Below are 24,089 nucleotides of genomic sequence, written 5' to 3' on the forward strand. Positions count from 1 at the left end.
TGGGGGCTCCTAACCAGTGACAGAGCCATGAATGGGCCGTGTGCATGTGCTGCGTGCTCACATGCACACCCTTGCAGCTTGTTAACTGGGCCAGGGAAGGAGCCTCTTTGGTTCAGGGGCCCCACATGATGGCATCCTTTTCTGCCCCCACCTGCAACGTTCCAAACAGTAAAACACACTAAGAACTTCAAAGTCTCTGGGGAGACCTACTGTGATCATTCCGACCCTGGCCTGTCTCTGGAAGCTGCAAGGCAGGCCAGGAAAGTCATTTATGCTGCTGGCTCAGAGGCCTTGAAACCACCCCATCTCCCTCTGCACAGCCCCCCAAAGGGACAGGGCAGCCTTGAGAAACTTCTCTTTGAATCCAGAGGCCAGTGGGGCCCAGCCTCAGGGCTGCTGGCTCAGAGCTGGGAGGAAGATGGGTCTGGGTGGCAACCAGCTTCCCTCAAAGCTGACTTTGCAGTTTGTTGGCTTTGACCTTGGACAAATAAGGCTCCTTGGAGCCTCAGTTTCCTTGTCTGTGAAGGAGAGTTCATGATGCCTCCGTTGCATGGTAGGTCCCTGGAGTAGTACTTCAGTCCCGATTATTATGAATGGGAGAATCACAGACCTGTGAAGGGCTGGTTTGTGTCCAGGAGTGCAGCAGGGACCACATGGCGGGAACAGCCCCAGGAATGTGTCTTGATCTCCTGCCCAGCCAGGAGTCTCTTGTGCAGCCCAAGGCTCCACTGAGGTAACAGGACATGCTGTTTCACACAGTACCTAGAACACCGAAGGGCAGGGTAAGTACGGGACGCAGAAAAATCTGGCAGATAGCTAAAATCTGAGTTAGTTGCATGACCTTGAAAAAGTCACTTCAACAACTCTCCAGTTCTTAGTGTTGTATCAGTAAAATGGAGACATTAGTTGTTTTTTTTGTTTTTTTTTTTTTTTAATCAGGGATGAAATGTGTGGTGGGCCTGTTCTGGGGGAAGCTCATGATCAGGGCTCACTGAAGACTAGCTGTAAACAAGTGTTTATTAAATGACTCTTATATTCAGAGCACCAAAGAGGTGATGGGATCATATAGCATAAAATATAATAGCATAGACTGCAAATCAGTGAAGCAATAAGGCTGTCTGAAGTGGGTGTGAGTCCCTAAACCCAGCCCGAGTGACTAAGAGCCGAAGTGTCCACCCGGCCTAAATGCACCCTCTCCTGCACAGGCTGAGAAGGGTCACTTTTGGAGTAGGACACTAGGAAATGGGCGTGTGTAAATGAAGTGGGGTTTTAAGACTCCGAGAAAGCTTAGGCCGTTCATCCCCACCACAGGGATCACTTGAGGCTCACATGTCCCCTGCAGCCGCCATGCCCGAGTGCATGTTACAAGGAAGATGCATCTTTCCCACTGCACGAAAGCCTCTTCCTGGCAGTCCAGGGCTCAGACTATGATGCAGAATATTGATATTCTCACAGTCTTTTTTCTACATGAAAAAATTTACAAATAATCAGAAATAGACTACCTATCCAGTTTGAGGCTCACAGCTCTCTGGTGAATAGTCTATCACACTTTCTCTCTGTGTGTGTCTTCAGATGCTCTCTATTTTCACGGCCGTGCTAGTCTCCACCACTGGCTGCTCAGACGGTCTGAACCACTTGAAGATCCTTGAGCCTGTAGGACTAGATGGACTTTAAAATGAGCCCCACCCCCATGGAGTGCTGGAGAGATGGCCCAGTGGTTAAGAGTGCATACCGCTTTTTCAGAGGACTAGAGGACTCCCACATTGGGAGGTTTATAAGTGCCTGTAACTCTAGCCAGGGGCACCTGACTCCCTCTTTGGGACTCTGTGGATGCCGCACTCACATACTCCTTACACTCATATTTTAAAAATAAAAGTAAAATCTTTATGCATAAAAATGCCCCTCCACCACTGGGATGTGTCCTGCGTCTCCTGCATGTTGGGGGTTATTTCTTTGTTGCTAAAAAGTTCTCAGACATAGGAGAGAAGGGCTGACTAGTTGGCCACAGGACTCGTCACAGCCAGTGAGTCAAGTTTAAGGCCCCAGATGGAGTGTGGTGGGGCACAGCAGGTGTGGAAGGTGCCCCACCATGTGGTGTTTGGTGACTAATTAGTCAACCCTGTGTCACTGGTGTTGTCTGAAGAGTCACATCAATTTCAAGCTCCACTGGAGTTCAAATGGGAAAGAAGATGATAATTCAACATTTCGGCAAATAGAAAACGGTCCAGATCCAGCTAGACATCTTTGACATATTTTCCAGGTGTTAGAAAGTGAGTTAATGTTTTCCTTTAATTGATATGTGATAGGATCTCAAGGATGTCTGTAAAGTCTCCAGGGTCCCTGTCAGTCCAGTGCACAGCTCTGTCTCCCTGCAGGCTGCCCCTGGCCCAGCAGGCCACACCAGTCAAAACCTCTGAGCAGGTGGGAGCTGCCTTTTAATGGAAAAGCTTCAACTTTTGGGAGAAACGGAAGAGGCTTAAAGGAGAGGAGAGAGCATCTGGCCCCTGTCCCTTCACCTCTTCGCCTAAAAATGATGGAAACAGACATAGATTCTGACGTTAGCTACTTTTTTGCCAAGAAAATGAATTAGAGGTGGAAGTGTGCCACTGATCACAAGCCTTCCTGGGGTAGGCGTGATGCTCTCCACATGCTTTTGGACCCCTTTGACAAGGACCTTATGGTCATTTCTGGCTGGAGAGCACTGTGAGCTGTCCCAGCTCCTTCCTGTAGGGAAATTCATCTTGTCCCACAGCAACCAGAGTGTCCCTGGGCCTCCAGCTTTTCCCCTCAGCCCCAGCTAGGTCTGGGATCAGCATCAAGTAAGCTTTCAAAGGCTGGAACCTTCTGGAGGGTCAGAACTGTGTTCTGCTTTTCTTGGTGCTCATATTGCATTAGCAAAGCACTAGGACTCCCCGAGATACCCCTATACTCGTGAGCTCAAGGAAGAACTCCAGGGTACTCTTCGTTCTGAAGAGCGCAGAGGATGCTAAGGGGCCTGAGCACTGGAGATGGAATCCAGGACCTCCACCTTGTGTGGCTTGTGCTCTACCATTAAGCTACACCCCCAGCCTTTGGCCACCTTTGGGTAGTACAGAATGGAGACATTTCTCTGAACCGTATAGTGTAATTAAGTGAGAGTTTATGCAAGAAGACAGACTGAAAACTTCTGGTGGGTGGGGCCCTCTCTCTATATCCCCCAGCATGGACCACACTGTGGAGTATCTAGCCGGTATTCAACAAGCAAGAACTGGTTGAAATGGTTGTGAAAAAGCAAATGGATAAGAACTTGGGATGCTGAGGCAGGAAGATGGTAAATTTACGTAACTGAACCTTGTCTTAGAAAACAACAGAACAGGGGCTCAGGGAGATGGCTTCACAGGTAAAGGCAGTTGCCACGCAAGCCTGATAACCTGAGTTTGATTCCTGGACCTCGCATGAAAGTGGAAGGGGAGAACTGACTTCCAAACGCTGTCCTCTGGCTTCCACATGAGCGCTGTAGTACGTGTGCATTGCTGCCTGCTGCGTGTGCACCCTGCAACAGACAGTACCAACAGAGAACAGAAGTATGAATGAATGAATGAATGAATGAATGAGTTATTCCACTAGATCTTCCTTAGAGCACCAGGGCTGATTTGTGCCTGGCATGAAACGGGCCTCAATGACATAGCCAGGAAGTGAGGGGTGGAGGTGACAGACACACCAGAGAGAACAGCTCCCGTTCTGTGTGAGTCCACAGCGGGTGGTTGAGAGCATCGCGACATGGGCACCCGCTAGTCCTGAACGAGACCAAGCTGTCCTCTTGACTCTGGTGGCCATATTGGACCCTAGAACCTTGCTCTGCAGGTCCCAAACCCCTTTCACCTCTGCCGGTGATGTCTCCCTCCCCTAAGCTCGTTCAGCTCTGCTGTAAGCATCATCTGGCAATCAATCTTATCTTGCTGTTGAATTAGCTTCCATTGTTATTTAAAGATCTTGGCTGTGACATAGTATGTGTACACTTTTAGGGGAGTTTTGTTGCGTATTTTTTGAAACGTATTGGTATGTGATGACTGGATCAGGCTGGTTAGCGCCCCCATCTCCTCAAACATTGCACAGTTCTGTGTGGTAAGAACTTTTGTCCTTTTCTAGTTATTTTGCAGTGTGCCATAGACAGTTATAACCATGGTAACTTTGTATAGAAAAGTAGAGTTAGTCTCTCTTACCTAGTTATTTTTTGGTCTCTTGTCTTGGTCTGCCATTTAGGTCTGTGTAAGGGAATTTTCATGAGCATTCCTATTTCCGGGTAGAGCTAGTGCAGGGCAATGTATAGTGCTCTGACCTGGGGGCGGGGGGGGGGGGGGGTCAGAGACTCTGGCTTTGAACTCTGACCTAAGCCACTCATCCCTCTGGGCATGTCATTGTTATAAAGTTGGGGGGTGCAGAGATTGGACATTATTGATTACCCTTGAGGATAGCACTGTTTCTTTGGTCTCCCTCAGCTCCCAGGACCAGAGAGAGCCCCCCTAGTGGTGCTTGGAAATGCTGCCTGACCTGTCAGCCACTTTTGCTCAGAGCTGTGTCCTGTGCTCCGTTAGGACTGGAGGGAGCTCTCCTTTCTCGTGCCTCACTCAGGAGTGTAGCAGGTCTCAACTAGATGCTCTGACTGACCAGAGCAAAGAGTAACGGTGGCCAGCACTCCCTGAGCCCAGCTAGGGCAGGTGCCTTGATGGTCACGCAGCTCTGAGTAGCTGGGGCAGGCTCTGGACCCAGCAGAGAGAGCTAATGCACAGACTACAGGCTCTTTAAACCACCGGGGCTGAAGCTGCAGGGAGTGTTCTCTGCCCTGACCAGCAGGCCACACAGCCTTTCCCTGCCCAAGACCGCTTTCTGCTCCTTTGCTGGCCGCTCAGCCATCCAGTAGTTCTGCCGTCCTTGTCTTCCTCTTCTGACCTCGGCTTAAGCTAGGAGACAGGGAAGCTCCCAGGACATCCTGATTCATTCCTAACAGAGCTCTTCATGGCCAGGGACGTGAGGGACTTTAGAATCTTCTGGTTTGTGTTAAGATAGAAACATGAGTAGGCACGGTATAGATACCCAAACCATATAACAATGGCACAAAAAAGAATTACATTCACGTGACTTATGAGCATGGAGGCAAATATTCAACACACCAGTAACCAGAGTCCAGCCAGGTGTCACAGACATGTGGGGTCATTCTGGGAATGCAAGAATGTTCTCTCCTCAGAAGCAAAGGCTCAGAAGGGGCAGCCCAGGCTCAGGCTAACTTCGTGCTCCATCCTGCTCCCAAGAGGGACTAAAGACGGTCCCTTCCTCTGCCCACCTGTTTGCTGGTACACTTCTTCCATGAGCTGCTTCTTGCCTGGACCCCCTAACTCTCTTTCCCTCTCTCCTGCAGGATTCCATGTTTTCGTTGGCCCTGAAATGCCTTATCAGTTTATCCACCATCATCCTGCTTGGTTTGATCATCGCCTATCACACAAGGGAAGTCCAGGTATGTCCCTCCACTTCAAGTAGTAGCCCATGCTCCTGCCTTCATCTGGGCTGAACCCATCTACCCTCAACCCAAATTGAGTGATTTTACAAGATGGGTGTCTAAAATCTTGGCTCTCCTTTTGCTCTTTGGATCTTCAAGGAGGGTGTCTTGAGGCTATCCTGTGACTTTTTAGAAGAATAGAGACATTATTTCCTCTCAGGTGGCCTCATGGGTAGGCATATGGCTTCATGACTGGGGGCTGTATACACACACACACACACACACACACACACACACACACACACACACACTGCCTCAAACACCAGCAAGGAGCCTGCACTTCTGAATGTGGGGATTCCACCTCTGAAGACGCCAGGCTGGGAGGAACCATTTTCTAGATAGAGTGGATGTGTGATGTGGTTGAGGATGCCTCTTGCTTCTGGCTGCCTGGGATGACTCAGTACTCTGGGAACTATTTCCTGGACATCTGGGTATTCTTCCAGCTTGGCTGATATAGGGAGGATAGTTCACCTTGGACTGTGAGAATAAAGCTGGAGTGAGTGGACCTGAGCATCCTGTCATGACAGTGAGTTGTCAACGCCCACGCCTCCCCCAGCCCTACTCCCCCTTGCTGGCTGATCTGCTCACTGCTGACCCAGGTCATCCAAAATATCCAGATGCTTCTGATCATGTGCGTGTGAATCTGGACACTCCCCGGGTTCTCTGGTCAGAGGAACATAGACAGAATCACATCTGGGCAGCAGGAAGAGATTGATAAAGACCAGAACTCAGGAATCAAAAAGACTGTAGTCAAGTCTTGGCCATGACCTCTTCTTGAAGAGTGTTTTTGGATAGTCCTGTGACCTTTCTGGGTCTCAGCCTCCTCACCTGGAATATGGAGGCTTGATTCCAGCTTTGCGGGGCTACTGTGAGGGTGGAACAAGAAAGTGGTGTGTGTGTGTGTAAACACTAGGCAGCAAATGTTGGTCAACTCAAGTCCTGTTGTTTCTCTTTGTCCTGACACAGATGTGTCATGGGGAGCCTCCTGGTCCCTAAATGAGGTCCAGTTTCTGGCCAAGCGCTGGAGTTGCTCTGGCTGGACTGGATGTAGTGGTTTTTACTCTAGGTCTTCCGGGCAGGACTCGCAGTATTCCCGTGCATGAGGACACCCCTTAGAGACTGTACTCTAGCTTTTGCAGAGTCTTGTGTGCTTATACTGGGCTATGCTTTCAGGGTTGATACAGAGGTCACTAGGCAACTTCCTTCTCAGAGTTCAAACTGGACACAGCTGTTGGACTTGAATCCACACTATTATCTAGCAGGTCTCAGAAAGCAGCCAGTAGCATAATTGAAGACGACCAAGGGTCCATGGAAGGACAGGGGTTTCCAGTGTTGGCTTCAGCCCAGTTTCCACCCTACCTGGAGTTCTGAGGCTCTTCAACCTTTGGGGGGTCCTCACATTCTCATCTGCAGGGAGGCTGTGTGGTCAGGTATCACCCTGGCCTGTGTGGGAAGTTGTCACAAAGGCCAGATTAAAAAAAGAAGAATCAAAACTCAGTTGGACCCAGGTTGGAAGGAAGGACAGAGGGCAGTTCCCAGCACTCGGGTGGTCCTCCCAGACACATGGACTTCCTGTTCTGCGTCATGAGGGAAGAGCAAGATCTCTGCTTCTCTTAGGTTCAATCCTCTTCCCTGCTTCAGGTCTACATACCTGAGTTAGTTCAACTGCAAAGTGATGCTGGTCTGGGGGCAGACCATGCCGCTGGCAGACTATCTAGTGTACCCTCAGCTTAGGACCAGTGTCTGTTTCCGTGGTAACCACGCTCTCTGGGTCACTTACCTTGGCCCAACACTCACAGTTTTAGAAAAACAGAGTGAAATAGACAAAATAATTGATTTTTTTTTTGGGGGGGTGTTTAGCTTTTTGCTGTTGCGTGTTGTTCTGGGGACAGAATTCAGGAGCCTTGCACATGTCAGGCCAGGCTCTGCCTCCGAGCTACACTCAGCCCAGAGTAGTGGCTTTGACTCCTAGCTCAGATGCTTCAGCTTGAATGACCTTGGGATGATAGCAAGTGCTCAGTTTCCCACCCAAAGAACGGAAGTCCTTCTCCCTGCTTTGTCGAGTTCTTATGGGTGCTGGGATGGCGTAGAGCACAGTGTGATTTGAAGAAACAGGAACTCTACTCCCTTTCCTGCTACACCCACACACCTGCCCTCTGGCTTCTAGCTGCATCTTGGGATACGCCAGGTAGGACAGATGCCTGGTCACTAGCACGGCGGGTAGTGCTGGCAAGTGTCTGGCTTTCCTCCTGTTGTGGCTGGGCTCAGTTCCCATGACCCAGCCCCTCATCACGCTATGCCCACTGACTCCCAGGGGATGGTACCAGTGTCTTCACCTTTACAGTCACTACAGCAGCCTGTGCTGACTCTCGTCTCCTTCCGGACAGGAATGTGGATGGCTTGGGCCCAGAGAGGCAGCAAGAGAGGTGTCCCATCAGCACCTCACCTGGCTAAGCTGCAGTGTTCTGCATGATAGCTTTCTCCATCACTCCAGAGACGATGATGTCATTGATGTTTGCATTTATAAAAGTGTACAGTGCCTGACAGAAAGCTGGTGTTGGCAGCACATTTTGGAATGGAAGGTTCTGGACTCAAGAGCTCTAGTTTCTAAAACTTGTTACATTATTATTTTTGCTTTGTGGTCTGGGGCCTCAGTTTCAAGGAAACCCTGTCTAGTCATTAGGGTCCTAGGCCCCTGGTTTCAAATTCCCTGGTCTAGGTATGGCTGCTCACTTTTCAGGGCCCTGGTTACTGAATGATAGGGAGGAGCTGTCCCCTATGTGACTGACAGAGAATTTCCAGGGGAAAACCAGAAAATCTTTCCTCAGGGAAGGCCAGCTGCTGCTGTGGTGAGCAGGAGAGGAAGAAGGCTGTGGCTGTCCCATCTCTTGTCTTAGAGGGCCACAAATGTGGCTACCTGCCTAGCACAGGACCTGCTGGGTTCTGTGACAGAGCTGACCAGAGGAGCATCTAGAGTGACAGTGTCTATAGGCTCCTGTATTGTCCTTTCTGCTGAGAGGAAAGAAACCAGCTCTTCTGGAACTTGCTCTCAGCCCCAGTCTTGTCTCTGGAACAGCAAGGAAAGGACCATGATTGACACACGGTCACCTCTGTTGTTGAAGACATCACCTGCCCTTCTTCAACCTTTGCCTCTTGTGGCACTTTGGATTGGAGCTTTGAAAGACTCGGGTACCTTTGATCCCCCAAGCCAGTGTACCCTGAAAAGAAAGGAAAACACAAAAGCTATGCATTTGGGGCATTCACTAAAATGTAACCGGAAGCCACGCTTGTTCATGGACAGTTCACTCCTGTGCCATGCTTTGGATGCCCTCGGTGCATCCCTCTATGCACAAGGCACTGAACTTGGCTGCTCTCCTGGTCACCTCCCTGTCCTACTCTCCATCGCCCAACAGCTCAGTTGTTTATTCAGCAAGGGCTTTAGTGAGGCTGCTGTGCACAGCCTGCGTGGAGCTCTTCTTGCTGGGCTGGAAGCCTGACATCACTGTTGCTTCTCCGAGGGGTCGCCAGCTTTGACTGTGTCTGGTGCTGGCCTAGAAGGCAGGCTAGCAGGTTTCTGATAACATGGATGTCAGGACGGCCCAGCTGGGGTTCAAGGCAGACGCTGTCACCTTTTGGGGTAGGGGTATATGGTGACCTTTAGAAAATGTCTTACTCCCCTTTGAGCCGTTTCCTTCCTGCAAAGTCAGACTGGTGGTTGTCCCTATCACGAAGACTGTGCACAGGTCAAATTGGGGCATTACAAGAATGCTGCAGCTTAGATAAAGTCCTGTAGGCCTGGCTCACAGGGTGGGAAAGGTGTCTGTCTTAGCCACTGTTCTGCTGCTGTGAGGAGAGACACCATGACCAAGGCAACTCTTATAAAAAAAAAGCATTAAATTGGGACTTCCTTACAGTTCCAGAAGCTCATAGTCTATTACCATCATGCCGGGAAACATGGCAGCGCACAAGGTATGGAGCAGTAGCCAAGGGTTACATTCTGATCTATAGGCATGGGCGGGGGGGGGGGGGGGGGGGAGAGAGACAGAGATAGAGACAGAGACAGAGACAGAGACAGAGAGAGACGGACTGGGCCCGGCATGAGCTTTTGAAACCTCAAAGCCCATGCCCAGTGACAAACTTCCTCCAACAAGGCCTCACCTCTTATTTTTTCTCAAACAGTGCCAGTCCCTGGTGACTAAGTCTTCAAATATAGGAGCCTGTGGGAATCATTCTTATTCAAACTGCCACAGCGTCCCAAACAGAGATAACACAGTAAGCAAAAGCCCTGGCGTGGAAACTGCAGTGTGCATTCAGAATGCAGCAAGGCTCTGGTCTTGGGCAGTGGGGCAGCTCCACCCTGCAAGGTGGGCAGGCCAGTTTGTCTTGCTAACGGGTTTTGAAATGTGCTCTAGACAGCAGCAGTCATCATGAAAGGGTGTCAAGCTGGAGGGATATTTACATTTTCCACATGCTGCCTGCCGTGGCTGGCGAGTGTGAGAAGGGTCAATTTCAGAGGCAGGAAGACAGCTAGAAGCTGATGACAGCATCCAGGTGAAGGATCGCGATGCCTGACCAGGAGGAGCGCAAGAATGAGGACAGGAGGAGGGGACAGACATTAGAGATGCTGAGCGAGTGGAAATGACAAGACTTGGTGACCAATTAGTCTGGTTATATTCTCTGCGGGGAGAGAGGAGTCTCCCAATTGCTGGGGTAACTCAGTGCTGGAGAGTGCCATTCATTAAACCGAAAACACAGAAGGAGGTCAAGGTGGGAAGGTGTTGGGTTCTACTCTGGGCATAGGAGGGGCCTCTCGCTGCCTCCAGCAAGGAAAAGGGAGCTAATGATGTCGAATAGTTAGGAATGGATGTGCAGGGGCAGTGAGATAAGAGGGGGCACAAGGCAGAGTCCCCAGAGGATCCTTGACAGGTGATAAGTAGGTGGTGGAGGAGGAGCTCCTAGGAGACTGAGAAGGAACAGCTAAGGACCACGACCACAAGGAGGAGAGGAGAGAAGGGGAGCTGTTGTGTCTGCCACATGGAGGGCAGGACTGAAGAGCACATCTGTCCTCTGCCTGCCTTTGTCAGGGCAGTCATTGGGAATGACAGTGTATGGGGGGGGGGCGGAGTGAACAAGTAGATACAGTGAGCATAGGCGCTCTGCTTTTGTGGATAGCAAGGAGCCAACCTGGAGGGAGAGGGGATAACCAGGGCTTATTGTCTGGTCCAGGAGCATGCGAGTGGGGAGGGGTAGAGTGCCCAGGGAGGAGGTGCTTGGCTTAGGCTGGGGATATGGACAGCAGTGGGAGTTCACATCATGGAGCCCCTGGATAGAGGCTGCAAGCACCATCAGTTACCACTCGTGCTCTTTCATCAGCTGACTCAACGGGACGGTGCTTATCTACTCCTGTTGGGAAGTGTCGGTCCCCTCAAGATCTAACCCAAGCCTCCCTGCGCTTCTGTAGTTTCCTCCAATGTGACAGAAACACGATGATGGTGGTAAGAGATGAGCCTTCCGCTTTATGAATTTGGAACACAAGGGACCCAGAGTGGAGATTTTCATTTACTAGGTATATAAAAGTGAATAGTTTTATTAAATACCAACAGGGTTCCCAGAAGATAGGGAACTTATTTAAAACCATAGGACGTGAGTTATAGTCAGGAGACAACTCACACTGTAAAAGGCTTGCCCACTGCAGTGCGATGGTCCAGGAGATCCGTGCAGCCTCCTGGGTACTCACAATGCGCCGTCACCGAGACTTGATGTGTGTAATGCAGGAGGGGTCATTGGTGCAGACTCTTTGGGGTCCCTTTGCTAAATAGGTTCGTGGCATCTTCCCATCATGGGGCAGGCAGACAACTTAGTCCTGCTCTTTACCTTCTCCTTCCTATAGAAGTGTGGACTCAAGTCCTGGCCCTAAGAGGAAAGGCGTGACAGCTGAGCTCTATACGGACTTCTCTAAATCAGTAAATTGACTCTCGTATCATTTATAACACTGAGCCTGCATGTTCATCGATTTACTCAATATTCATAATTCACGTTTAACCCATTAACACCTTGAGCCTGCTGATCCAAGCTTATAAGCACCCTAGGAGGAGGTGTGTGTGTGTGACAGTCCAGGTGGCATGAAGAAGATGGAGTGGGGCGTGTCTCCTGGGGGCAGGTGGGTCCTAGGGAGGTGATGCTGGGCACTGTGATCACTTGGAGCAGAGACCTTGTATATTGGAGACAGAGCTGGCCTGGAGTGATTCAGAGGGCTAAGGAGAGCAGAGGAAGTTATTACTTTTTTTCCCCGTGGGAACTAGAGGCTGTCTATCCTTTCTGCAGACAGACCATAGACAGTGCTGATGGTGTTCCTGGTTGGCTGACTGATGAATCTGAGGTGCTGGTTCTGGGGCTGAGGAGGTGACTCAGTTAGTAAAATGCTTGCCCCCCAACCATGTGGGCCTGAGCTTGGATCCCCAGTACTCACATAGGGCTGATGTGCTTCTAACCTGTGGGAGGGGGTGCATGTGGTGTGTGTGCCCCCCCCTCTGTGTGTATGTGTACAGGTGGATCTCTAGAGCTCATTGGCCAGGCACATTAGCCAAATTTATGAGTTCCAGTTTTAGAGAGACCCTGTTTCAAAGAATAAGGTGGAGAGCGGCTGAGGAAGACATCTGTCTTTGTTAGGGTTTCTGCTGCAATGATAAGACACCATGATCAAAAGCAGCTTGGGGAGGAAAGATTTATTTTGTCTTCCAGCTTATAGTTAGTTCATCATCCAGGGAAGTCAGGGCAGGAACTCAGCAGGAACCTGGGTGCGGGAACTCATGAGAGGCCATGGGAGACTACTGCTTACTGGTTTGCTCAGCCCTCTTTCTTACGTCATCTAGGACTACACATCCAGGGGTGGCATCACCCTCTGTGGGATGGGCCCACCCACATCAATCATCGGTCAAGAAAAATGAACCATAAGCTAGCCCACAGGCCAGTCTTGTGGGGGCATTTTTTTTAAATTGAGGTTACCTCTTCCAAAATGACTCTATCCTGTGTCAAGTTGACACAAAAAGCATAAAACCTAATGTTGACCTCTGTCCTCCACATGCATGTGAGCACACACACACACACACACACACACACACACACACACACACACACACAAGAAATGAATGGCCAGCTCTGAGTTCCTGAGATCTGAAGACCCTGGGTAGACATCTCAGCCTGGCTTGGTCTGAGGGCATCAGCTCAGTCTCCATGGGACCACCACAGAGGAGACCAGAGCTCAGATGGGTTTAGTACTGAAGGGGTACCCAACCTGACCAGGACATGCTGCACAGCAGCCTCCTCTGCCAAGCTTATGCCCATCTCCTGTTCCACTTTCATTAACACTCCACTGATAGATTGCAGCTCGTGTGGGAAACTGAAAATGGGAAATGTGTTCCAGGGGCCTCACTGTGGTGCTGCTGATCCTGGGGTCAGCCTGTGCTTGGTAAGGCTGGAGAAAAAGAAGCAAGAGAGAGGAGGGCCTGCCATGAAGACACATGCCTGTAATCCCAGCATTCAGGAGGAGGCGCCATGTCTCAATAAAAGAAGGAAGGCTGGCGGGGTGCGGGGAGCAAGAGAGAATGCAAGAGAGCAAGAGAGTGAGCGGGAATATGAATGCTTGGCTTCAGCAGGGTACCAGGAGGCCTGTTCACATTCTTTGAAGATAGGAGTTTCAGCGGCGGGTGCTTGGGCAACTGCCTGGGTGGTGATGGTTCCACCACACTTGGTCTGTGCTTTGAAATCCGACAGCGTTTTCACAGGGCTGTCAGCTTTACCATCTTTACCTTTAGCCTGATAAATCCTCCTCTAGGAATTCTTTCTGGCCACCTCTGGTCCCCAAGCAAGGTGCCTGTCTAGTCCGTGACTTAGCATCAGCTCCTTGCCTGCTGTGGTTTGCCTGATTGGTGGCTTGTACATGCCATCTCTTGTCAGCTCCTCTTCCTTAGGTGTGGACTCCATGATGACGGGGACTGTATTGGAGCGAAGAGATGTCTGTCAGTCACATAGTTAGACTCAGCAAGAGCTGCATTGTGAGTGGATGAATTGAACTCAGGTAGATAGATGAGGTCTGTCTTCCTTCTGTGGAGAAAATTCATCTCCAAAAGGCTGGACAGGCCTCAGTCTGCAGTGTGGACATCTGGCCCATGATTTTTGTATCCCAAAGGGTAGAAGTCTCAATAGGCCTCTCTTGTGAGCTTGCCCACTGTGGTCCTCCCTGCTGCACTCTGGTCAGCCTACCTCAGTCCCAGGACCTGTTCACTTAGATCTGCCCCTGGCTGTGAATTGCCATGGTTACCACATCAATCCCGATAGTCAATTTCTACGTGACACTGTGTCTTTATTTGCTAAATATTTAAACACTTGAGTTTAACCCTTTTGCCTCGCAGAGGGCTTCCCTCCTCTGCTCCTCTTAGTAGGTGTGAAGGTACCTGCTCTGCCCCGACTGCTGAGGTGAGGGGGCAGCCAGACTCCATCTTAGCTCTCTGTACTTCGTCACTGGGAAATGCATTCTGAAGCATCCTGTTTCCTGACAGAGCGTGTGCTGTGTCTATTAAAAGCAGGAAAACCCATACCCTGGGCATGTTGGGACTTGTCCCAGCCAGATGGACAGCTCCAAACTTCTCAAGTTCACTTGCTGGGTGCCATTGACTCTAGGGTGCATGCCTCTTTATGTGTGGGAATGAGTGAGTGGGGAGGTGTGTGTGTGTGTGTGTGTGTGTGTGTGTGTGTGTGTTTGCTCTTGCTTGTGTGTGTGTACATATGGAGGCCAGAGGTTGACACTGACATTGGATGTCTTTCTCTATCATTCTCTTGTTCTTTTGAGACTGGGTCTCTCACAGTTTCAGCTAGACTGGGTGGCCAGCAAATCTCCAGGATCCACCTGTCTTATGGACTTCCAGGTGCATATGGCTGCCACAGCGAGCTTTGATGTGGGGGTTGGGGACCTGAACTCAGATCTTCATGCTTGTACTTTGCTCACAGAACCAGCTCCCCAGCCCCCTCAAATTCCTTTTAGTAAGTCTTCCAAAAGCTTCCTGGGCCCCAGGGTGGTAGGGTTGTCCTCCATCCTAGACCCTGACAGGGCTCAGGGCAGATTAGTTCAGAAGGAGTTATGTTTGTAAAAGGAAGGTGACTCCTCCTTTTTACTTCTCTCCTCACTGGCTTCAGACAGGCCCCAGCAGTCAGAATCCACCTGCATATGGGTTGCCTTGGAAACCACACACTTGTCTTCACCCTGGGCTATGTGAAGTGAGTGAGCCCTGGATATGTGGCTCAGGAGGGTTCAGCAGTGCAAAGCAGCAGCATACCCAGGGGGACTGAGCAAGTGTGAGGGGCCCAGTACCTGCCGCACCCCAGGGCTCTGCCTCCGTGGAGCTCTGCACTGTTATGTGGGATTAGAACCTGTGTCCAGGTTGTCTGGAGTGTGGATCACTGTAGCCAGACAGACTACCACCAGCTCAACTTTATTATTTTTTGTGGTTGTAAAGTAGATAGATCAAGCCAAATGACCTTTGGGGCTTCTGATTCTATGAAAGTGCCATAGCTGAGGGATCCTTGGTGCCAGGGAGAGAACACAGAAGGAAAGGAGGCCGGTGGCCGGCAGTGCGTGCCCAGGAGGCTCCTGGTGGGACCTGTCTGAACAACCATGTCCTTCCCCTAACAGCCTTACCTCTTTCCCAGAAGCAGAACTGGACACCTGGCTAATGGCCTCAAAGCTGATACAGAAAGCCATCTGAAAGACAGTTTTTTGGCTCTGGCATCTTGTGGTTTAAAGGAGACTTCTCTCCAGTCTTTTGCAGGCGCAAATGGGCCAGCCACTCAAAGCCTTTAGAGTAATTACAGTCAGTGGCCAAGCGTCCTCCCCTCTCAATTCAGTCCTCCTTTCTCCAAAGTCACTGGGCCGCAAGCTCGCTTCATGAAAACTCTGTCTCTGGCTCTGGTGAAGTGCATCTCTGTGACTTTTCCAGAATTAATACGTCCTATTTTTGTATTGTGCCTTTGTGTTTAGTTTGTTTGTTTCTTCCTTTGAGGTAAGGGCTTACTGTGTAGTTCGGGCTGACCTGGAATTTGTGGGTTTTCTTGCCTCAGCCTACTAAGAGATAATCTAATTTCCAGATGTGTGCCAGCTCCCATGCCCAGCTGTCTTTCCTCCTCCTATTACTTTGGGGGTGTTCATGTAGGTGTCCTGTTTAGGGTTCAGCACTCAGTAGACACTGATTCTCAGTACTATGACTAGCTATTCATCTCCACATTAACTCTGACCACTGCTGAGAGGATACTGACCCAAGCTGAGTGCAGCACACTACTCTGTGGAAATAAGCATACACATTTGGAGGACAGTTGGACATCCTGTCATTTAGTAGTAGGTTCCTCCCTGGGACCTGGGACCTCAGGAGCCATGGACTTTGGACCAGATGTACGGTACCAGGCCTGGATTCTTTACTGTGGAGCAAGTTTCAAATCCAATCCCAAAGCAGGTGGTTACCTCCAAAACCTTTGTGCCTCTGTTTCACGAGTGGGCGCATCTTGTCTGGCAGATCAGTACTGAAGCATGCAGGGTTGGCTGTGGGGTTACCACTGATGCCTTTTCCTCCCCAGTAGCCTGGATAACACCTCCTGAACTATTACAGCTAGTCTTCAGGGAGGAAGTTTTCAAGTTTGCCTGGCTTCTCTCTGTCCCTCAACCAAAGAGTGCTGTATCTTCAGCCAATGGGTCTTCCCAGTTAGTTCCGGTGGGAAAACAAGAACTGTGGGGCAATGGCTGGTGGTGTTTGAAAGGGGCCTCCCTGATTCCTACACTTGGTACTGAGATGTTTATTTAATAATCTATGACTGACAAGTCTGACTATGCAGGGCACAGCTACCATTTTTAAATGGTGATCTTGCCCCACAATGGTGGCCATCCTCCATCAGCAATGTGTATTAGCCCCACTGTACTGTGTCTGGTCCCCCACAGGCTATTAAACCCCACTTCCCTAGGGGTATGTGTTCTGAAAGCACCACCAGGGTTCTATGTACACTTCAGGTAGAGGACTAGTACCATTTATGAGCTCGGTAAAGGTGGCGTCTTCCTTCAGCCGTTTCCGCCCCTGCTCCTTCAGTGTCTAATAAAGGCGCTGTACACAGTAGGAGCTCAGTGAGTCCAAACTAGGCTAATGGAAACTGACTCTGAGGCTTTGGGAAATTGGAAGACACTGTAGAATTTTGCTGCCTAGAGATTTCTATATAATCGTTATTGCATTATGCTGCCAAGAAAATTCTGGTAATTCTAGTTTCCTGTTGGGTAAGAACCTGGTAAAGTGACATTTCCCATTTCTAAGAAGAAAGATGGAGAAATCAGCAGAGCTCAAATCCTTCTAACCCAGTAACTGGATTAGGGGAGACGGGGTCTGTCCTTCATTTCACTTTGGTTGAAAGGGTTTTATGTAAGTTAGAAGAAATTTTGTCACTCTCACACCTCCCCTGTCAGAAGGGAGGGAGGTCCGTGGGCAGCGGACCTGGGTCCAGGTTGTGATTTTGTCATTTAATTTTTCCCCTTAAAAATGGTAGTGAAATCTACATAACATAAATCTTCCACTTTACAATACAGTTCAGTGGCATGAAGGGACATCCACGCGTGGTTCAAGAGTTGCCACCAGCCACCTCCAGGACTGATTTCATCACCTTCGATGTAACCCGTGTGCCTTGGTGTGGGAGAGACTGGCCTCATGCCCTGATTTCCACAGGCAGTCTCCACCATGCCAGCCTCTGAGCCTACCCTGTGTAACACCCCTAGATCACAGGCTGGGGTCCTATCCCAAGCCTTGGTCTGGCGAGTGGCCTGCAACCACATGCACGGCAACAACGGCAGCACTGTGTGTCCATTCATCTCTTGTGGGCAAGGGCTTGTGCCTTTGTTATTCCAGATATCATGGTCAGCGGCTTGTTTTCTACACAAGTCAAGTGAGGCTGAGAGAGGATAAATGACCCGCTCAAAGGCATGTGGCTGATGACAGGCAGAGCTGGCGTCCCATAGATGACCATCTCCGGGCCCAGCAGACTTCCCTGCTTACGGGAGTGCACTCCACTCTCAAATCCACTCCTACCCCTAATTCCCGCGGTGTCTAGAAGCACCCGGGGACATGGGTGAGTCGCAGGCATACTCCTAGGTCGTTGAGAAGAGGGAATGTGGTGGGGTCCAGGGCTGAAAAGCAACATAGACACATTGGTCCTACCTTTCAAACTCCTGAGGTCTTGCTAGGCACACCTCAGCCTCTGCGGTGCCTTGGCTGGGCCCCCTCCACCTCTTAGAGGCTCTCTCTCTTTCTGGCTTCCCTGCCATCTTCCCCTGGGGTCCTACATCTGTGGAAGGATGGAGTCCCTGGTGGAGAAGGTCGCGATGTTGGTGAAATGCCCGTGTTTCCCTGCCTGCCTTCCCTTTGCTGTAGGCGCTGAACTTTCTTGCAGATTGGCTGCCTGACTGAGCCCCACACAGTCTTGATTTTGCTTGCCTCCCTGGGGGCAGGCACCCATTTCTTGTGCCCTCCTCTGCCTGTCTGGAACCACTGGCCCTGCAAGTCCCTGGGCTGTCAGGTTCATATTTGCTTTAGCTCTAGGTACTGAAGACCGGGCAGTCTGGGGTCTGCTTTAGAGGTTGTCTTTGCTTGCTATATCCCATAGGTCAGGGCCCAGCAGCCTCCTCAGGATTCCTACTCACAGTGACTGTTCTTACGCTGAGCATCTACAACGTCACACCCAAACTTCCTTGAGGGGGACCCAGAACTTCCCAGCATCTTATCTTCCCAGATAGAGCGCGGGGGTCCTGCCCAACCCTACCGCTCTGCACAGATCCAGGCAGAGGTGCACCACTGTGACCTGGTCAGCAGGGGGCCACCTCCTTGCTTTCTCATTCTCTTGACCTTAAAGATGGCTTCCACAGCAGCTCACTGGTTCACTCAAAGCCTGGGGCTGTCTTCATTGAGCTTTGATTTTTCAGCTGTTCCCCCCCCCCCCCCCCCCCCCCGTCCCTTGGTCTCTCGTTTTCATGGTAGAAGCAGCCCTTTTTGGGGGGCGGGGGAGAAACCTGCACCTTTGGTTGCCCCTGTTAGTTTCCCCTTGCGTTCCTTTCATCTTATCAGCAGCAGGGTATCTGGGGTGGTCCCAGCTTCCTGCCTCACACACTGGGTGAGGCTGGTGTAAGGGCCTTGTCCAAACCACTGAGATAGATGTGGAACCAGAAACTGAATCTGGGGCGGTACATTTTCTTTAGCTCGACTACACAGAGGGAATTGAGGTTTAAAAAGAAGCCCAGGTATTTGCAAGTCTTTTATTCTAAAAACCAGTGGCCTCCCCTTAGGCTGCAGTAGTGTGTCCCTGTCCACCACACCTTTCCCTACACACCATGCACATCTGTGAAACACTCATCTCATGTAACCAATGCTTACTGTAACCAATGCTTCCTGAGCTACAGCGCTTGGTGCTGGGCGCGAGCTCTGGGTCTGGCCTCTGGCTTGGATGACACATGACACTTGGCCATTTGATAAGACTGTTGTAACAATGTTGCCCCAACAGCCACAGGAGAGTGTTGACACACAGCCACATGCCCTGTGGCTCTAACATTCCCAATTGCTCCACCACAGCAGCTGGGCTTGGCCCTTAATGCTGACCTGTGACTAAGCTGGCTTGCTATAGCCACAAAGCAGGGATCAGTAGCCAGCCACGGTGGAGCCATCCGCCAGGTGCAGAGCAACCGCAGCCTCCAAACTCAGACCATGAGGCAGCATTGCGTTAGGACAGGCCCTATGTCCTAATGTCCAATGTCCCGGACACTTTCCTCCCCGCAGATCCCGCCCCTCACTTCTTCCAGTTCCTTCCTTGGTGCCCCTGGGGCAGGGAGCTAAATGCTCTCCAAGATCCCTCTCGGTTCTCTATGATACCACTTGTTAGACTGTACTAGAAACTAGCCATTTGAGAGCAAAGAGGAATTGCCTCCACTGGGTGTGTGTAGGATGGAGGCGGGAGAGGCAGGCCTGGCGATGTTTGTCTTCCTGCTGTTGTTAGAAATAGCAACTGTTCTCCACCTTGCCTGAGGACTGGACGAAAGGTGATTAATTTCCTGATACAGAACTATTGGAGGTCTGTTCCGAGCCAGGCATCCTCAGGGACAGTAAGGCTCCAGCCCTAAACAGACTTGTGATCTAACCTGAGATAAACATCTTGACGGCAGGCCCAGTGAACAGCCTAGTGAGCCTTCCCATCTCGGTGGGAACAAGGACCTCACACTGGTGCCAGGGGAGATGGTAGAGGGGTGGGGGGAGTTCTAGCAGAGCAGGGGAGGGTCCTCTAGGGGAAGGAGTCTGACAAACAGCTGGGAAAGGTAGGTAAGCCTAGTGCTTTTTTAGGGATGGATAAGACACAGGCATAAAGGGACTGGAGAGAAGTGAGGATGGATGGGCTTGGGCTGTCCTGGGGAGTCTAAAAGGGTATTGTAATCTGACAGAGGCAGGGGTTTTAGGGAATGTCTCCAAGCTGCTGTGGTAGAGATTTTAGAAAAAATGTGAATTCATCAATAGCTTATCAAAGACCAAGCAGTGGGAGTGAGGTGGGGAGATGGACAGACATGTGGAGAGTTGGTTGTCTGGTCACAGGTATCGGCTGGGACTTCCAAGTTTGGGACTGTGCTGGGGAATAGGTTGAAACATCTCCCTCATTGGAGATCTCCAAGACTAAAGATGGCGGCTATCAGCTGCCCTTGTTTGAGAATCAGGAGTGACAAGTAACCGTCTCAGCCCAGAACCTCGAGATTCTAAAGCTTATGGATGGAGCACGCCCCCAGCAGGGCCTCTGGGAAGCCCAGCGCGCCTTGCACTGTCAGATCTTTGCAGATGGCTGGCAGGCGGTGTGCCCATCGGACTTCCCAGGAACCCAGTTACCTCCCCCTAAAAATATACTCGTCCCCAGCAGCCTTGGGAACTGAGCTTCTCCCAAAGGCAAGGGTTTGAATCTTTTCTCGTGTTCAGGATCCAGACTTGCCAGTGTGGCCAGGTGGCTAGGAACTGTCACTGTTCCAGAGTGTCAGCAGCATGGGCTCCTGCGCAGCATCACCCAAAGCCAACACAAAACATCTTGTGTGTAGTGGGGTTGAGAAGGAGCCACGTGGCGGGGGGGGCTCACACAGGAAGAGGTGTGCTGCCTGGGCCTGGGTGGGAACTCAGGGGCATGGCTGTGGCCGGACCCCAGAGCCAGGGCCTGGCTCAAACAGCTTGTTTCCACTTCTTGCTTATCTCCTTGCAGCTTACACCGCCTCTTCCCACCTTTATGTACCCTCCGGCTCTCTTTTCTTAACTGCAGCCATTTTTACTTTTTTTTTTTTTTATTTGTATTGGAACATGCAATGTTTGTTGCTGTGGGCTGACTCCGCGTCTGCACGTGCATGTGTGTGAGTGTGGTTTTAAAGCTGGATTGACAGGAATGGATTTTACAGCCCATACTTCCTGGCTCTGGAAAAGGAGAGGGGAAGACAGTGAGGGACAGGATCTCTGAAGCAGGGAACGTTCTGATCTAGGTGTGCTTTGGGGATAAATTTAGTTCTCAAGGCTGCTGCGATGTTCTAACTGAGCAGGAGTCCTTGGGCACCCACAGTGGGGAGTGGCCGTGTGTCATCCCTCACCTGCTGGCTCAACTTCAGGGACCACAGGAAGCCCAAAGCTTCTGAATGTTATGTATGCAGAGCTACAGTGGCAGCAGCCCTCACCGGACACAAGATGGATGCGCAGCGTAGATTTCCTCCAGGCCCCTTCTAGGTGCTGGTGGGGTTTGGAGCACTTCGGTTTTTATGGCAGGCACATCTCAAAGAGGAAATGCAGATGAATGGTGTATACTGCCATGTTCCCAGGATTAAATCAATAAGAGCTGAAATATTAATTGGGCTTTTATGAAGAGAAAATGAAATACGGTATGGCACAGAATACTCTAGATTTAGGTTCATGAGTTTGACTGTCAACCTCCCCCGAATTGCTAGATTTCTCTGAATCCGTTTCCTTCTGTGTATAATAGGTGGCCATACACATGTGTTGTAGTATCAGCTTAGAATATCCCCAAGCCTGGAACAACCAGGAGTTTTGGTGATTATTTTAGCTTGCCTCCTCTTGATGAGACCACCTTTTGCTCATAACACAAGAGTCCAGCTCTTGCCTGTGGTTGGTGCCTGCTGTTCATTCAGATGAGGTCTCTGGAGCCCTTGCTGGCCACATTCAGGTCAGCACTCTCCCTGGGGACCCATCTCTCGTCCTCACCCTTCTGCCACTCCCAGTATTCATGGTCATCCTAGGGCTGTAGGGGGCTTCTTGTCCTTCCTGCCCAAGGCTGGCCAGTCCCTACTGGTCCTAGAAACAAGCTTATTGTCAACACGTGGGGCACAGAGCCCCTCACTCTCCTAAGTACTGGGAACTGGATCTCAGGCTGGTGACTGGAGCATGGACAGGCTCGTTAAAGCTGCCTGGCTGGATATAATGGTGACAGTGAAAATAATAAAACATTAGCACAGGGCCACATGCTGCACAAACAGTATCCTATTTAATCTTCATATTATCCTCAATTTATTCCCATCCATTTTGTATTAGCTTGAACCAGCATACATTTATTATCTTACATTTGGGGGTTGGGGTCAGAAGTTTAAAATGGCGCCATCGAAATCTAAGCGTTGGCAAGGCAGCTTGGGATAATCCATTTGCTTGGCTTTTCAGCTTCTGGAAAGTGGCTTGCCTTCCATCTTCCAAGCCATTAGTGGCTGGTTGAGTTTTCTCGTGCTATGTCACACTGCCACCGCCTCTCCTACTCTCCTGCACTCTATTTAAGGGCCCTTGTGACAACGTGGTGCCCATCTGACAAGGCAGGAAGAGCCCCCATTGCAGACTGATCATCTTTGCTCTGTCTGCATCCTCTCTTCTCCTTTGCTGTGGTTCGGGGACTGGATGTGAACATTCGAGGGGTGTTCTTCCGCCTACCACAGCCCCTTCTTGCAGAGACTCGGATATTAGATCCCCATGCCCAAGATCATGTGGCTGCTGAGTGGCAGGCTGGAACTAGAAGCTGGAGGTGGTTGATCCAGGAAAGTCTGAGAGAAATCCTTGTGCGGAATAGCCTGACTGCCAGTGGCATTCGGAGGGAGGAGATGGGAGGAGCCCTAGCTTGAATCCAGTGTTAGTCTGGAATGGGAGGATAAGCTGGCCTGGCGAGACTCTGCGGGAGAGGCCGTGTTCTTCAATTGGGCTGCACACTGGAATCACCCTGGGAGCTTCCAAATGATACCAGCGTTTTACCCCTGGAGAGTTGGCCTTAATTGCTCTGGGGAGACCCTGAGTTTAGGGATTTCCCAGGCTCTTCAGCTGATTCTGGAGTATAGCGGAATCGTCTCTTTCAACTAATCCACAGCCCCAGCTGGGCCTCTCACCCTGATAACTGCCTTCCGAGTCCCTCCGAGTTGGCGGGAACCCCTCTCTCATCCTACTCAGGACCCTGAGCCCCAGGCCTCTCTGCTCTCTGCTGCCTCCTTGTAGCCCTGGCTGCAGGCTACAGGGCATCACGTGTTCCCAGAGGAGCCTCCCCTTCAGTACCGAGCATGTTCTTCTCTGGGTCTCTTAGTCTCTCTTGTAGGGCTGTCGGCAAACGGGATCAGTTTCTCCTTTGTTCATGTTAGTGGAGAGAACAGATCGGAAGCACACTGCCCAGGTTCGAACCTCAGCCCTGCCAAGTCCTAAGTGAACTTAGAACGAGTTATTCTCCCTCTCTGTACCTCAGTTCCCTCACCCATAAGCTTAGGACGCAAATAACGCTTACCTGGTCGGTGTGAAGATTAACGGCTTTGCAGATGAAGGAAATTACAGCTAAATGTTGGCCAGTATTACCAGCGGCTTCACCTAGCCCCGTGGGTCCAATTGATTTCAACAAACATTGATTCTTTACTTAGTGCGAGGTTAGGAAAGGGTCAAGTGTCTTCCCTGCCCTGAGATAGCTCACAGTGGTGGAAAAGGTAAATCAGTCAGATCAGACAGCTAATTACGGTACAGCGTTTGGTGTGGGAACCAGATGGCGGTGAGAAATGAAGGCAGGGATGTTGTGATGCAGGGATTGTGAGGAGCACGGATGTGAAGGGGCATCATTAGTTCTCAGCACTAATAAAACCTTAGTGGGTTTGTCTGTGTCTGCACATCTGAACTTATGGGCTATAATCCCCATGAATTCAGGCAACTTGCAGTAGCATTTACCTGCCAATGCAAAGGTGTGGCTGGCACCCCAAGACCCACTGTGACTGTAGGTGCATTTACCTGCCAATGCAAAGGTGTGGCTGGCACCCCAAGACCCACTGTGACTGTAGGTGTTCTCTGCGAGAAGACAGTTGCAGGCTCCTCGACAGAGTGGATCCTGCCTCCTGTCCAGCTATCCCCCGGAGAGCAGCAGGAATCACTGCAGCGGCAGAGGACGCACGTCCTGCAAAGGGGCCGTGGCAGCATTGATGGAGGGGCATGAAAGAAAGACATGGATGCACGGGGTA

General features: G+C 50.7%; 1 protein-coding gene across 1 annotated transcript in view; it reads left to right on the forward strand.

Moving 5' to 3' along the window:
* Kcnn3 (potassium calcium-activated channel subfamily N member 3) overlaps positions 1-24,089 on the forward strand; it is a 144,786-nt gene that overhangs the window by 36,398 nt on the left and 84,299 nt on the right. Inside the window, exon 2 of the mRNA XM_059265688.1 lies at positions 5,396-5,491. Coding sequence (XP_059121671.1) covers positions 5,396-5,491 — 96 coding nt within the window. The remainder of the gene's footprint in view (positions 1-5,395; positions 5,492-24,089) is intronic.

Source organism: Peromyscus eremicus, chromosome 6 (genome assembly GCF_949786415.1).
Source record: "Peromyscus eremicus chromosome 6, PerEre_H2_v1, whole genome shotgun sequence".
Taxonomy (NCBI): Eukaryota; Metazoa; Chordata; class Mammalia; order Rodentia; family Cricetidae; genus Peromyscus; species Peromyscus eremicus.